Source organism: Ipomoea triloba, chromosome 14, assembly GCF_003576645.1.
Source record: "Ipomoea triloba cultivar NCNSP0323 chromosome 14, ASM357664v1".
Lineage (NCBI taxonomy): Eukaryota > Viridiplantae > Streptophyta > Magnoliopsida > Solanales > Convolvulaceae > Ipomoea > Ipomoea triloba.
The window spans coordinates 13,051,720-13,067,251 of NC_044929.1; the positions used below are offsets into that span (position 1 = coordinate 13,051,720).

A 15,532-nucleotide genomic window follows, 5' to 3' on the forward strand; every position below is an offset into this window, starting at 1 on the left:
GGGGAGCATCACGAGACAGTATTCCAAAAAAATTATAACTGCGGAACCGAGCCATTTCCGGCTCCGCGTATGCGAGAGCCAGTTTGGCTGGTTCTCTGTTCGCCCATCAACGGATGGAGCTTTGTGTTAAAGTTGGAGCCTTGAGGCGCCTTTTATAGGAGCCTCAAGGCTCCCATGCCACTTTTCCCACCGATGTGCGAAAAGTGGCAAAGCCGAAATAAAAGCCGAAATAGAATTTTTCCAGCGGAACTCAAATTCCTCATTTTTGAGGAAAACAAAATCCGAAATAAACCCTCGGATTTGTTTTCCGGAGTTGATGGGAAGAAAAAGCTATTTGACTAGACTATTTTACCCCTGTGTTCTTCTCCCTCTCGTTTCAGATTCATCTTCCTCCCGTTTCAACACTGTGCCTCCACCTCGTCTCCGCCAGCCTGCGCTTCGCCTCAACTCCGCCAGTCGCCGTCGCACCTCCTCTAGTCGCCGCCGCTCGCAAGTCCGCGACGCTGCCTTGCCCTCTGGTCTCTCCGTCTCTTTCTCTGCCTCTGCTGATGCTGCGGCTCTCTGCTTTGAGCCTTTGACGAAATGGTCACATGGATGAGTGAAGATGGAGAAACCTAATTTTATTATCATTGGGCCTCAAATTGAAATTGAAATAAATAATAATAGGAGTTGTGGGTTTTGGTTTACTGGTTTGGGCTTTAGGTATTTTTGAATAATAATAATAATAATAATAATAATAATAACAATAATAATAAGGGCCTCCTCAAAAATAATAAAAAGGGCAAATATGTCTTTTTACCTATTATTCCTTACCATTATAAATCCAACCAAACAACAGAATTTATTTTCCTAGCAACTTCTTTTCCACCAACCAAACAACATAATTTATCTTCCTACTAACTAGTTTTCTACAGAATTTCAAATATTTTCCACCACACCAGTTCGGCTCCACCTTTTTTTTTTTAATTCTTTTTATTTTATTTTTTTTATTGAATAATAATAATAATAATAATAATAATATTATTATTATTATTATTATTATTATTATTTTGAAATATATGTATACCTTTAAAGTTATTTTACACATTAATCGTTAACTTAAATATTTAATTTTACTAATCATTGATACAATGCGTTGGTCAAACCCGCTAATATAATCTGCTAGCTATTTTAATGCAATTTAACTTTCAAAAAAAAGTAGCAAACGTAGCTAACATATGAGCAACCGTATTGGCTGACCTACGCACAAAACGAAACACAATATCTTAAAAATTTAACAGTAAATAATTAATATCCTCTAAAACCAAACCGAAAGGATTGGAGAAAGATTCGGCATGTTGAGATTTGTAATCAAAACTTCAGCATTAGTCTTCACAATGACACCATCCAAATGATTGGTCTTAAGCCAACTTAAAGCTTCCCGAACTGCAAGAGCTTCAGCTTCTCTAGGCTGTAATGCACCTTCACGAACCAAGGAACATGCTGAAATAAAATTGCCGCGATGGTCTCGAAGAACCCAGCCCAAGCCCGTATGATTCGTATCAGTACGAAGAAACGCATCAACATTTAGCTTGTATTTAACATGTTCACGTGCTCAGGTTTCTGCCAATGAGAATTATCGTGTCAAAAATTCATTATTAATTCTTTCACGCCAAACAAACAAGCCGTTAATGCATGTTTTTCCCAATAATTGTTTGTCTCTCTGTGAATTCTCAAGATGAGCTAGCAAGATTTGGATTGAGCGACGAGGATATCTTCGCAGGGAAAGTGAGTGATAAATGGAGAGAGTTCATGAAAGAGCAGATCAGAAGGGCAAGATTCTACTTCAATCTAGCTGAGGAGGGTGCTTCTCACCTTGACAAGGCTAGTCATTTGCCGGTAAGTAGTAAAAGTCCTAAATATTATTGGATGTGTATGTTAGTTTTGTCTCAACTCAAAGTTTAAACTGAAAAATAATAAATGCAGGTTTGGGCATCCCTGATGTTGTACATAAAGATTCTTGATGCCATTGAGGAGAATGAGTATGATAACTTGACTAAGAAGGCATATGTTGGGAGGCTGGGAAAGCTTGTTACTTTGCCTCTAGCTTATAGTAGAGCTCAATCTGTGCCTAGTTTGGCATTTCAGTAGTAATTAGATGGCTGTAAGTAAACATTTATACATATAAATCATTCTCATTCCTTGTCATTTCTAATAATTAAGGGATCAAAGTAAATTTTACAGTTCAATTAAATCAAAATTTATTTCTTGTGAGTGTTCACATGAATGACAGTGATATTAATTAGATCATAGACTAATTATTACCTAATACATTTCTTACACTAACTATTGCCCTTTCAAGGTTGTGATTCTATACCATACCGAGTATTTCACTCAAAATATTTGAAAATTTTCTTTAATATTGATTTTAGTTACTAGTTACTACACCTTTTTGTTTAGGACTATAATTCAAGTGTTTTTTTTTTCCTTTTTACAAAATGCATTATAAAACACAACTATCTTACCTTGACATAGAAAATATCAATGTTGTAAAAATTGCACCTAAGCGCTAGACGGTGGCCGGATACGTAAAATTTCAGCGAAATCGCCTAGAACAGCTGCCATCCTAAACGCAGACTAGGCGGACATCTAGACTTGTCGGTTAGCTAATTTTTCGTATTTTTTTAAATGAGTTATTTCACTCAAAACAATGTCGTTTTTAGTGAAATAACCTTAAATTGTTCAAATCGGTCACAAACTCAAATAAATGTAACAAAAAATTTCGAAATCGGGAACTCTAATATTAATACTTGGCAAAAACTTTTGTGAGACGGATTGGATCTTCAATTAATGAGGCCAAAGATCCGACACATCTCAAAGATCTAGACTGCCGATTAGCAAATTTTTCTTGTTTTTTATTATTATTATTATTTCACTCAAACCGATGTCATTTTTAGTGAAATAACCTTAAACTATTCAAATCCATCACAAATCCTAATAAATATAATAAAAATTTTCAAAATCAGGAACTCTAATATTAATACTTGACAAAAACTTTGTGAGACGGATCGGATCTTCAAATAAGATCAAAGATCTGACCTATTAATTAAATATTTAAATATCCAACCCATAAGACAATCTAACACAAGTATAACTCTTAATAATTTGTATTGTGTTTTGATTCTTTAAATCTTTATACAATTTACAATTCTAGATGTTTTCAAGTTAATATTTAATATTTTAATACTAACTATTAATGTATTAAATAGTTTATAATTAACAAGTCTTAAATAATTCTTTTAAATAAATTTAAAAATAAAAAAAATAAAAAATAAAAATTAAAAAAGATGCCTAAGCAGCTCTCCCACACCCGAGAAAGACCTAGCAATTTTTTCAACCTTGGAAACTATATAACTCTTTTTGTACTAGATCTTATATATTATTTTATTTGGCATAATTTCTTCGATTCAACCAGTGATACTCAATATGAATTATTTACCATAAGTGTGGTAAAAAATACAGTATATAAATAGAATATTACATCCATAAATTTTAGAATATGTATCGTTTTCCAGTATAACATCATGTCACATCCACAAATCACATTGAGCTCTTCAAGTATCGAATAATTGAAATTATCAAAATTAAAAATCATTAAATCAAATATTATTTGAACATCAAAACGATTTACCATGTGTAAAGTGAAGCAAATATGCAAGATCATATATGATTAAAAAAAAAAAAGAAGATCGAAATAAATAACAGCGAGCAATCTTCTCTCTACAAAATGCAACCAATGTCATCCTCCTACAGAGGATCAAAATATTAAGGAAAAAAATGTTTGTTTCCTACAAGACGCGACAAAATATACGAAAATGACAGTGAAGAGAAACAAAAAAAAAAAGGGAAGGGGGATGAGGAACAGAACTAACTGTGTGAATGGTTTGCAAGCAGCAATCTAATTGCCAGCTTCACCAACTCTTGATTGAAGTGAAAGAAAACCTCACCTGCCTTGCCTCATCTGCGTGCTTCGTCATTCCACCATATTAAATAAATTATTTAACTATTAATTCAGCAGAGCAGTCACCGACACATAAAGCAACTACTACGGGAGGAGGCTTCAGAACAAAATTCCACTCTTCGGGCCACAACGGACAGTTTTTATAGGAAGTAATCCGGTGTTCTTCGGGTTACATCTGGCTCCCCTCTCCTAGGAGCTGGTTCAAACTGCAAAACGTTCAGTTTCAATGTCAACATTCGGCTAACACCAATCTCACAAACAATGCCAGTGGCTGAAAATGACAGACACAATATCTGAGACAGACCTGAATGAACGTATGGCCTTTGCAATCATCAACTTCCAGAATGGATGCCATATTTCCACATCGATAGCAATAATTAGGCGCACTGAATATGGTCACGACCTTTTGATCCTGGAACAAGCACAGAATGAACAAACATTATTCTTAATTCTACCAAGTAAAGTTACACCAAGAACCAAGGGTTAGGTCAAATGTTTACATGAGCCCAATTGAATCCCTCCATAACCAACTGATGCGCTCGAGCAATAAGCTTCAAGTTGTTAGTATGGTTAAATTGCTCCGATATATCCTGTTAAACTCAAGAGCAAGGTAGTGAATTTAATTTGACTTGAAAAACAGATGTCATACTACTATTTATATAACTTAAAAAGAAAACAAAGAGCAGGCACTAGTCCAAATTACTTGACCAAATGTATATCCAGCACCCCTGGGTGAGATGCCCCAGCCACAGCGATCATCAGGATCAGACCATAAAAGATCACACATTGCCCCTTCATGTGGAACTTCTTGAACACGGTCAAAATTACGAATGTTATCAAGAGTTTCAACAGATGGAGACAGACCACCATGGAGACAAAATATTTCTGACTCAACCTACAAAATGTAATTTAAAGAAAGGCAAAAAAGAAAAAACACAACAATAGTCTTAGACAAAATAAAAGAGCAAGATACCCTGCAAAAAAATATAATAAATAAATAAGTTCAGTCAGAGAATGCTAGTGATCAAAACGCCCACTAAATTGTGCCTACTTCAATGCAACAGCAAGATACTATACAGTTGGAAAACCAACATGCAGATACAATGTATTTTGATGTAGCTGCTATCGACAGGCAGATCACAAGATTATATTGGTAACTTGTGGACCTTCAACAAAAGTATCCTTAGGACTTGTAACAACCTCAATATAATTCATGAAGAGAAATGCAGAAAGTGGTTTAAAGATTGATTTATAACACACCAATCATAAAACACAACTGTCTCTTACTACACCCCATGTCCCAAAATTTAATCAAACCTTAACCAACATTTAATATTTTCTTTGGAAAGCACCATGGATGGTACATGGTACAATCTTTAAGTAGAATTGCATGTGGAAAAATTACAAAACCTAAGAATTCCAGCATTGTTTATGAATAGAAATGCAGTGAGTAGTTTAAAGATTTATTTATTTGACATGTCAACAAAAAATTTGCTATGGGCCTTACAACCGCATCTAATTACACCCTAGGTGCCCCAAAAAATTGCCAATCGTTTAAACATGAATATTTCATTGGAGTAGCACCACTGCAAGTACGTTAACAATCTTAACTATGCTTGTGTAGAGAAAATACAAACCCTAAATCCTAAAAAGACTATTCATAACTTGCACCGCAAGAAGATTTTACACAATTCAAGCCTGAAAATTCCAAAACAGTTAACAATACATTTGACCTCAGGGCATGACTAGTGTATCAATCGAAAAGAAAATTTTATAGCACCAATGTACAGAAGATGATATGCAATTAGCAAGAAATATAGCAGAATGAACATGAGAACTCAATACCATTCCATATAATTCCACAACTAAAAATCATTTGAATATTAAAAAATGAGCCCCTCCATATACTGGAAGGAGCAAATCAAATGCATTCTACGCAAGTAAAATTGAGAAAGGAGAGATCACACTAACCAAAGCTGTAAGTGGGAAATAGTCGAATAAATCTGTGAAAGTCTTCCAAACATTAGCATTGCCATATCTGTGAAATTTAACTGCAGTCAATATACAGAGGTTTACTAATAAAAGAAAAGAGAGAAGAAAGTGACATATAAATAGACTTGTACTAAGAACCATTAAAGATCAACTGACTTTATCCAACAGCTTATACCAAACTACATAAAGCATTCTTGCAGCATTTTAGCAATGAACTAATGCATGTATAAATCTGACATATCTTATTTACCTACCTTATTGGAATATATGCCCTAATGTTTAGAGACCTAATATTTGTTATACTTAATCAAACTACCAATAATAAAGACTACTTGATTAATCATGTCTAACAGAAGATACAGACATTAGGTTCAAAACTATAACTCCACACTAGCCAATTTGACAGATCACCTTCCACTTAAAGACTAAAGCTCCATTTTGCCTCTGTTTTAATTAAATAAAATCCATTAATCATATACAGAGTAGATCATAATATACTACTTCATGTCTTCATCACCTTAAAGCAAGATGCTTTGAAAAAGTCAAACATATACCATTTCTTGGAAGCTACAACTAAAGCCACCCAAAAAGGCATTGCCTCAACTTTGCAACACAATTTGCAGTGAATAAATTTACAAGGAGTTTGCAAACAAACTCACTTCCTTAAGCACTCGTCATAAAATCCATAAACTTGAGTAATCTGCAAGAAAGGAAACATCATTTCTAGACATTTATGTGAGATAAGAAAATATAAGAAAGTCAATATTCCTCAAGTATAAATAAACTAATCCAGATCCAGTTAAAGCAACAATTCAATACATACAAAGAAGCTATCCATAAAATGACATTAGAGGAAAAATGGAGTGGATTATATACAGTGGGCATTGGCAATGGATGTATACCTGACGACTTTCATGGTTTCCTCTCAAGATTGTAATTCTTTGAGAATAGCGCACTTTGAGGGCCACCAAAAGCTGAAAATCAAGTTAATCAATAAAGGAATTATATTTACAGCCAGTTATATACCAATAAACCAATTACAACAACAGTCCAAATTGCAACCCCAAAGAATCCCCACCAGGTAAAAAAAGCCTATCCCAACCCCATTCTCACAGAGAAAAAGTCACAATATTAAGAAAGTACAAAAAAAAGAAACTATAATCAACAAGTAATACACCACAAGCTCACAGAAATGCTTTCACATTAGATCCCAGGCTATGTTACAAAATTTAAAAACCTACCGTTACAGTTTCAACAGAATAGTATCCACGGTCCACATAATCTCCCATGAATAAATAATTGGTATCTGGACACTGCCAAAAAACAAAAACATGATTAGAAATAGAAAAATTAAAGTCAATAATGCACACTTCATAATGCATAACCAACCTACATATGATACACATGTAACCCTCTCAATAGCAAAAACTCCAGTATAGTGAAAAAGCAATACAGAAGAGATAGCTTGTCAGGCACATTTCACTAAGAGAAAAAGTACAAGTAGATATCTGCTGCTCTCCTTCCTTCTCCATTCACCTTGACTAAATAGCAATACATGAAAGAACTATTTGAGATAATATGATTGAATCATATTTTACTGTTGTCAGAAGACTGCTGATGTTGTAAGAAGAAATCATCAAAGTAATTGTCAAAATTAGTCATATAGATCACATTCAGTGCACAAGACCCTGCATCAGGTAGGTTAATGATGATTTAAACAACCTTTAAATAAGGCTTGAACCCAAAATCTAACTAGCATCAGCAAGTGAGCAATTGATATTACATCACTACACCATCCCCAACCATCAATTTGGTTATAAATTCATAAATACTAAATACATGTTGCCATCCAAATTTTAAAACAAGGGAATTCACGTATGTGTACATGCAGTATTAGAGTTTTCATTTTTAAAAGAGTGCCAAATATTTTGAGATTACAAACATGTGGTTTAGTCCAAAAAAGAATGTGCAGTGAAAGTTGGTTAATGGATTACATAATGCTGCATAGAAGGGCAATGTAAAGCACCAAAAACCATAGGGTAAACCAAGGGAAAAAGAGTAGCCAGTACCTTCCCACCAATTCGAAAAAGCTCAGCAAGATCATGGAACTGCCCATGAATATCACCACATATGGTCACAGGGCTTTTCACAGGCTGCAGCAAGGAAGACATTGAAATTTTTATAAATTATAACACCATGGCTAACAAGCATTTATGTGAATGCACTTCATGTAGCTCATAGAAGTAGGATCTGCCACAAAGGGGTAAACCCAAACACTCACAAATAAACTCACAAGTTTCCTAACGAACAGCTTCTTATAAACTAAATGTGATTTGACAGAATAGCACAGGAATGTCATGAATAGAGTTCCTAGCTGATAAGCAAATGACTTATAATAAAAATCAATTCTATCTTGATCAGGTAAAAAGTACAAGCAACAAGAATAAACTCTTAATAAACTCATGTCAAAAAAAAAAAACATAACAATCAATCCCCTTCACTAGCAACCATGTAGAAGAAATATCAAATTCACCATGAGCAGAAAATTCATATTTCAAATTATTCAGTGGCATTAACTTAAAGTAGTAGCTGCTATGGTTATGCAAATGCTAATTGTAAAGTGAAACACAAACACCAAAATTGTGGTGCAAAAAGGTTAATTTTTGACATGTTTTAGGCATTAAAATTCAACAGTTCCAAGAATTTATTACAAGGCTCATGAAAACAGAAGTTCATTAAGGCAAAAAACAGAGCAGATATATCCCAAAAACCCCGTAATAAATTTGATCAATAGAGCCCCAAACCCCACCCAAACACCCCATAATAAAAAAGCCTGGACTCTGAAAGACAGGACAAAAGAAACACACACACACACAAAAAGACAGATAGCGAGGGATAGGGTTTGACTGTTTGAAGGTAGCAACCATAAACTGGCATACCTGTACATTGCTTTCATCCATCAGAATTTCCTTTGCTTTCTCACATAGTGCTCTCACCTTCAAAAAACAACACAATGCTGATAAATTCTTTATTGGTAAAAAGACCATAAGTGAATGTAGCAATGCTGGAAACCAAGAACAGCATTGTCAACATATTCTTAGGCATGAAAAGGTAAAGATTTAAGCTACAATGCTACAATACCAAAAACTCAACTAAATACATGAATAAAAATTTAAATGTTTAGTGTACCCTCTACAAATTCAAGAGTTGAAAAGAAAACGAAATTGAAGGCAACTTCAATGCATAAATCCAGCAAAGCTTAAATTGTTAGTTTATAACTCTAGCCTTCTAGTTTTACAGCTTTAGTCCCAAATGTCCCAGACTCCCGGCATACTCCTTTCCCAATGCAATGGCAGGTAAATGTACATCTCCAAGAAATCTACCACTAGTAAATTACACAAGCTGATCCAATTACATCAATGCTCACTTCTTTTATCAATTATTCATACACACATTCCATTTGGATTTCATACTTAGTGGAGATAATGAGGGAACAGCAACAAAATGATCTGTTTCACCTCCAATCCACGCATGATCTTCCTCAACTATTTGATTTGATTTTTTTTCTCTAAGAACCCTCTGAATTCACAATTCCTAGATCGCCCACATCATCGTAATTTGATAATTCCAAGTTAAAAAGGAAAAGAAAAGAAAAAGGCAACAGTCTCCAATTCCAGGTCAGACAGCCTTGAATCCAGAAACAAATCATACAACATTAATTAACAAAACGAAAATGAACAAAACGAAAATGAAACCTATAAATCAAATTTGAAACATTCATTTCGGAAAACGAAAAAAGGAAAGAAAAAAAAAATCAGTACCAAATAAGATAGGGTACCTCTTGTTCAGACAAGGGCTTGCACTGCATGAGCTGAGCGATCTGCTCATCGAGATTTGCATGAGCAGCGCTCGACGGTAACGGAACCGTACTGCTCATCTTCCTTCCGGGCCCTTATCGGCGACGTCGTATCGACGCGTTCCGTTTGGCTCAGAGATGCAGACAACGGAGATTTCAGATGAAGAAAGGAGAAACCCTAGATTTTAGGGGAGTCCGTTGGTTTTGATGTGATGAATGATGATTCCTCCTGTTTCATATACGACGTCGTTTGCATCCCGGACTCGCGAAATTTGATTGAATGTAAGAGAACCAGTTCCCTTCACAATTGGTATACCATGGATCGGCCTTTGTCCATGAGTAATATGGATATGATGAATATTTAATTTACATATTATGAATATCTGTTAAAATTTGATGAATGTTTTTGTTTAGAGTTAATTTCATTTTTGGTTCTAAATTTATAAGTGGCAGTTTACTTTTAGTCCTTTTTTATTATAACATTTTCATTTAGTCTTCTTATTATTGTGGCATGATCATTTTTTATTCTTTATCAACAAATGAGGATGTTCAGATAAAAATAATGACTAAAAGTGAACTATCACCTATAAATCTAGGATCAAAAATGAAATTAACTCTTTTGTTTAAATATGATCATCATTGTATAACTATATATTTATTTAGGGTTGTCCATAACCCGATCATCCTGGCAAAATCAACCGACCCAACGACCGAAATAGTAATATTCGACCAGATCCGCATCCGATAAGCCATATCCGATCTGTAACACTTAAACAGCGTCGGATAAAGGAGTTCGGGTGGGGTAAGATATTTTCTTATTCGAGCCGCTCGAATATCCGAAATATATTAGGACTACATTTGGCTTTGTATTAAACTCGTCGTTTTAGCTATGTGTGTGTGTTAAACAAAGACTTAGTCTTCATACGTCCATTTGCACAATTGATCTAGGGTTCTTTCTCTCATCTCTGTTATCCCATTTCTCTCTTGAGTCTCTTCGCGAATTCGTTGTTTGCTCTTCTCCGATTCTCTAATTTCTCTCTGAGTTCTCTCTTCTTTTCTGATTCTCCAATTATCCAATTCTGTAGTCTCTATTATGTGTTCTCTGAGTTTCTTTATGAATGTTTATTGCAATTTTTGAGGATTATTGTGAATTTCTTTATGAATGTTTATTGCAATTTGATTGATTTTTGGAACCTGAATTCTACTGCTAGTTTTCAGGATTTTTTCACAATATATATACACATTGATGATCACTTTACATTAGCCATAAACATAATCATCAAAACACGTGTGTAATTCAAGCTATAACAAGGAGATCATTTGTGCTAGCTGTGCTCACTCGTTACCACTACATTTTCTTGCGTTTTTCCAAGGTGTCCTTTCTGTGTCTGCTTATAATATGTTTCTGGTTCTAAAATTATGCGACTGCGTGAATGCGTTTCTTTGTAGTCTTTTGGAGCAATTGCATTCAAGGTGTTTGTCATATTGTTTTTGAGTTGAAGTTTGATTGTATTTTGAATAGTGTCTGTTTAGGTTTTCTTCTAATCTTCTCCTAATATTCTCATCTTCTGTTTCTTCGTCTTTGACAGAGCAGTCAGCACTCAGCAGACTAGCAAAGGCTTCTAGCTTCTTCTTCTTGCCAAATAAATAAGGAGTAAAAATTTAGACCCCTTTTTGACTTCTTCTTGATTCTAGGCTTCTAGCTCTGGTCTTTGCATTTCCTGGAACTCTCATTACTGTTTATTCTTTCTACTCATATCTGTTCCTATGTTTCGTTAGTAGAAAATCTCGGAATATTCCGACGACCCCTGTCGGATTCCAGCTTTAGCAATCTGATTTCCGGCTACCAATTTCAGGTAATGCACTAAAACTCAGTTGTACTGTATAAAATCTAATCTTTGACTAATTTTTACCCACTGTATAAATCTTGAAAGAGGAATGGGTAGTTGAAATGTTAATATGCTCTTCAGCCCTTTGAGGCTTTGAGCTTAGTTGGAGAGTTCAGCATTGATGGGGTCCTGTTTGAGTGTTGAAGAAGAAGCTAAATTCCAACAACAAAATAATAAATCTTCAAATCATGGCTCAGGTATTTTTCCTTCTAATTCAAATTTTTGTTTGATCTAAACCACTGTTGACTATTGAAATAATAGAAAAAGTAATGGTGTGTTGAGGTAATTCTCTTAAATAGTGTTTTGATTACTGATTAGCAATTGAGTGGTTCCTTGAACAGTTGAGATTTGATTAGCATTTATCTTCTTTTTTTTTTTTTTTTAAAGGGATTAGCATTTATCAATTTGCAGTTTATTATTTTTTATTTGCAGTTTATTTATATTTTTGGTAGGAGCATAGGGTCTCATTTATTTAAACATGGCCACCAAAAAAAAAAAAAGAACCGCCCCTAGTTGGAAGAGCATTACTTAGCCAAATTGTGGACAAAGGTCTTGAGCTTAGTGCTTGCTTAGGATAAATATTGGACTTTGCATTAGCTTGTGCTGACAAGGATCTAAGTGTTGTTTCTGGGAAACTGTGTGTTGCATTGAAGGTGGATATCTATGTATACTGGTTATTCTTTAGACAGAGTCCAGATATCTTTTGAGTGAGAGTGTTTCTTATGGTGTTCACTTTCAAGATTTTTGTATTAACATTCTCCACTGTAATTCATACAGGCAGTAGATGTGACTGGTTTTTATGATTGTGAATCAAACTGCAAATTGGAGTTGTCATTGTCAAGAAATTCATGGAGAGTTGGAGCTCAAAAAACTGATGATCGGTCCACAGAAGCCTACAATTCAACAGCTTCGGCAGCATTTAAAAGACGCTTGTATTAATTCACTTCTTGTTATATCTAGGGAAAAGGGTCAAAAATGCCCTCGAACTTTAGCTGATTACACTCATCAACATTTTTTTTTATGCAATGAAGCTCAAAAGCCGGTTAATGACGTGCTATCACGTGTCATTAGGTTTCAGGCAACTTTTCGACTAATTTTCAGGCAAAAAAAGCGATCAGCAACTGTCATTAGGTTTCAGGCAACTTTTTTGACTAATTTTTAGGCAAAAAAGTGATCGGCAACCGTCATTAGGTTTCAGACAACTTTTCGGCTAATTTTCAGGAAAAAAAAGTGATCGTCAACCATCATTAGGTTTCAGACAACTTTTCGACTAATTTTCATGCAAAAAAAAGTGATCGGCAACCGTTATTAGGTTTCAGGCAACTTTTTGGCTAATTTTCAGGCAATAAAAAAAAATGATCGCCGATCACTTTTTTTTGTGATCCTTTAAACTTTCCATCGATCTATGATTGTGATAGAGAAATCTAAAGGACTTAGTAAAAGAAAGGACAAAACCTGATCGAAACTAGATTGGTAGCCAAATCCACCGCTTAACACCAGAAATCAACGAACAGAGAGATCGAATCCACCAAGTTAGTTGTCTAGGGTTTTTGTTCCTGCAAACCCAGTCCAGGTCCAATGGAGTCTTGCCGTAAACAACCACGAAGAGAAGGGAGATCGAATCCACCAAACTGGTTTAAAAGAGAAGAAAGATCGAATCCGCTATATAGCGACTGATTTAAAAGTCCGTTGCTAAAATGTAACAAATAAAATTAATAACATTTTCAAAGCCAACACTCAAAAATAAATATTTAAAAAAAAACACGAAATGAACGCAAGACGCTCAATAGTTGCACGCTTCTAACCGGAAACACTTTCCTTCAATTTTGTTTACTTGAAGTTAAAAAAATATCAATATAGTGTGTTATTCTTTTAAAATAACAAACTTATTGATTTAAAAAAAAAATGAAAAACTTTTTTTTTTTAGATGCCTATGAAGATATCATCTTAAAATAAAATTCGTTCTACTTAGAATCTTCCCTATTTACCAAATATAATTATTAAATTAATCTAAAAACTAATAAGTATGAATTTATGTATGTATTATACAATAAATATAATTATTAAATTAATCTAAAAACTAATAAGTATTAAAATAAAATTCGTTCTACCTTATACATTATGCTATAAGAATTGTATTATACAATAATTTTGGACAAATATACCCCTATTGTTATAATTTCTGTTATCTTTATCATTATTGTTACCATGCACATGCATCCAACATATATTTTATTTTCTTCTTATTCTTCTTCTTCTTCAATAATAATAAGTAATCATGCGTACAAAATGAGTCATACGCATTAATCATTATTGTTTATCGTATTTATTATACGCGTTAAACAATATGGTAAACATATAGTATTTACTACGCATGATAAACGCAAAGAAACTATAGAGAAAATTAAGGAGATAGAAAACTGGGAAAAAATAAGGAAAAGAAAAAACATAAAACACTGTGGGCTTGTTTACTAACTGAAAACTTTCTCCAGTTTTCTGAAAATTTGGAAAATTAGAAAATAGAAAACAGAAAACGTGTTTACTAGCACAGTTTTCCATTTTGGAAACAAAAAATAATTTTTCAGTTTTATAGAAAACTGAAACACTATTAAAAACTGTTTTCTAAATGGAAAACAGAATCAACTATTATCTAGTAGACTTTATGTCACTATAACCACATTCTCACCATTATCTACTTACATATGTGTTCATTGCTATGACTACATTCATTACCATCTTCTATCTTTTCTACTTGCATTACTTATTTAAACATAACTTATTTGTTTATACTTAAAATTATACACCATTCACATTATCAAAATTAAAAATTGAAATCTATACCAGGTTTTTAATTATGTTATATTGGATACAAGTTTGGTCCCGATATCGGATATCGAAATTTCACATATATTACTATATCAGAGTTCAAAATAAAAATTATATATTATATACATGTCATTCAAATAAATATATCCAAACATATTTTTAAAAATTAGCTAAAAAATATTAATATTATCTAAAGTAAATTTTATGTGAACTTAATAGACTATTGATTCGGATATATTTTTATTTATTGTTAATTTTATAACGTTAATCTAAAAAAATAAATTTGAAAAAATAATGTTAGTAAACAAGTTTTCTAAACAGAAAACAGATAATGGAAAACAGAGAATGAAAACTGAAAAATTGGAAAATAGAAAACAGAAAATAATTTTCTGTTAGTAAACACGCCCGTACTTCTTCATTGATAGTTGTAAATATTTATACATCAAATAATAATTAAACATAACTGCCACTAAAATAAGGGTAGTGAAATAATGACCATAAAATAAATATTTACAACATCTTAAACATTAACAATTGTTTCCAATTGGATATATATCCTAAAAGAGTTCATGCATTTTCAATTGCCGCTAGCCTAATAATTGAAAACCATTGGTCAATATTGTTGGAGGGGATCTTAGATTGGTCGCAGACATCGGCTATGTTTGGTTAGCAGCTTATCCGCCAAAATTTGACGAATTTGACCATCTTTAGCGGTTTGACCAAATCAAACCGCTAAAGATGATGTTTGGTTAACAGCAGTTTGCTCCAAACCGCTGAAATTCCAAACGCTGCTAATAGCAGCGTTTGGGGTTAGCGTTTTGGGGAAGATTAATTTCTTCCCCAAAACACCCTCCCCTTTATAATAATAATAATAATAATAATAATAATAATAAAGAATGTTTAGAAGTAGGGATGTCGACGGGGCGGGGTGGGGGCGGGGGACATACCCCCCCCCCCCCCCCCCCCCCC

General features: G+C 33.7%; 2 protein-coding genes and 1 long non-coding RNA gene across 7 annotated transcripts; 2 read left to right on the forward strand and 1 right to left on the reverse strand.

Moving 5' to 3' along the window:
* The first annotated feature begins 1,674 nt into the window (after nt 1-1,674).
* On the forward strand, nt 1,675-2,130 carry LOC116003963 (phytoene synthase, chloroplastic-like). The gene is made up of 2 exons (XM_031243907.1): nt 1,675-1,878; nt 1,966-2,130. The coding sequence occupies exons 1-2, from the start codon at nt 1,675-1,677 to the stop codon at nt 2,128-2,130; spliced, it is 369 nt and encodes a 122-aa protein (XP_031099767.1).
* A 1,557-nt stretch (nt 2,131-3,687) lies between these two features.
* LOC116004605 (serine/threonine-protein phosphatase PP2A catalytic subunit-like) lies at nt 3,688-10,126 on the reverse strand. Its single transcript, XM_031244720.1, has 11 exons — nt 9,831-10,126; nt 8,932-8,988; nt 8,062-8,145; nt 7,234-7,305; nt 6,895-6,966; nt 6,652-6,692; nt 5,972-6,038; nt 4,704-4,895; nt 4,501-4,590; nt 4,305-4,412; nt 3,688-4,206 (listed from the first exon to the last, which is right to left on the reverse strand). Exons 1-11 carry the CDS (start codon nt 9,927-9,929, stop codon nt 4,141-4,143), a joined length of 948 nt encoding a protein of 315 aa, XP_031100580.1. The 5' UTR covers nt 9,930-10,126; the 3' UTR covers nt 3,688-4,140.
* A 677-nt stretch (nt 10,127-10,803) lies between these two features.
* LOC116003612 lies at nt 10,804-12,794 on the forward strand. 5 transcript variants are annotated; one of them, XR_004094683.1, is made up of 4 exons: nt 10,804-11,502; nt 11,628-11,704; nt 11,783-11,934; nt 12,515-12,794. It is a non-coding gene; the product is annotated as an uncharacterized LOC116003612 (long non-coding RNA). The 5 variants fall into 5 exon arrangements; XR_004094680.1 differs by having other exon boundaries at nt 11,819-11,934; XR_004094682.1 differs by having other exon boundaries at nt 11,631-11,704; nt 11,819-11,934.
* Nucleotides 12,795-15,532: the final 2,738 nt, after the last annotated feature.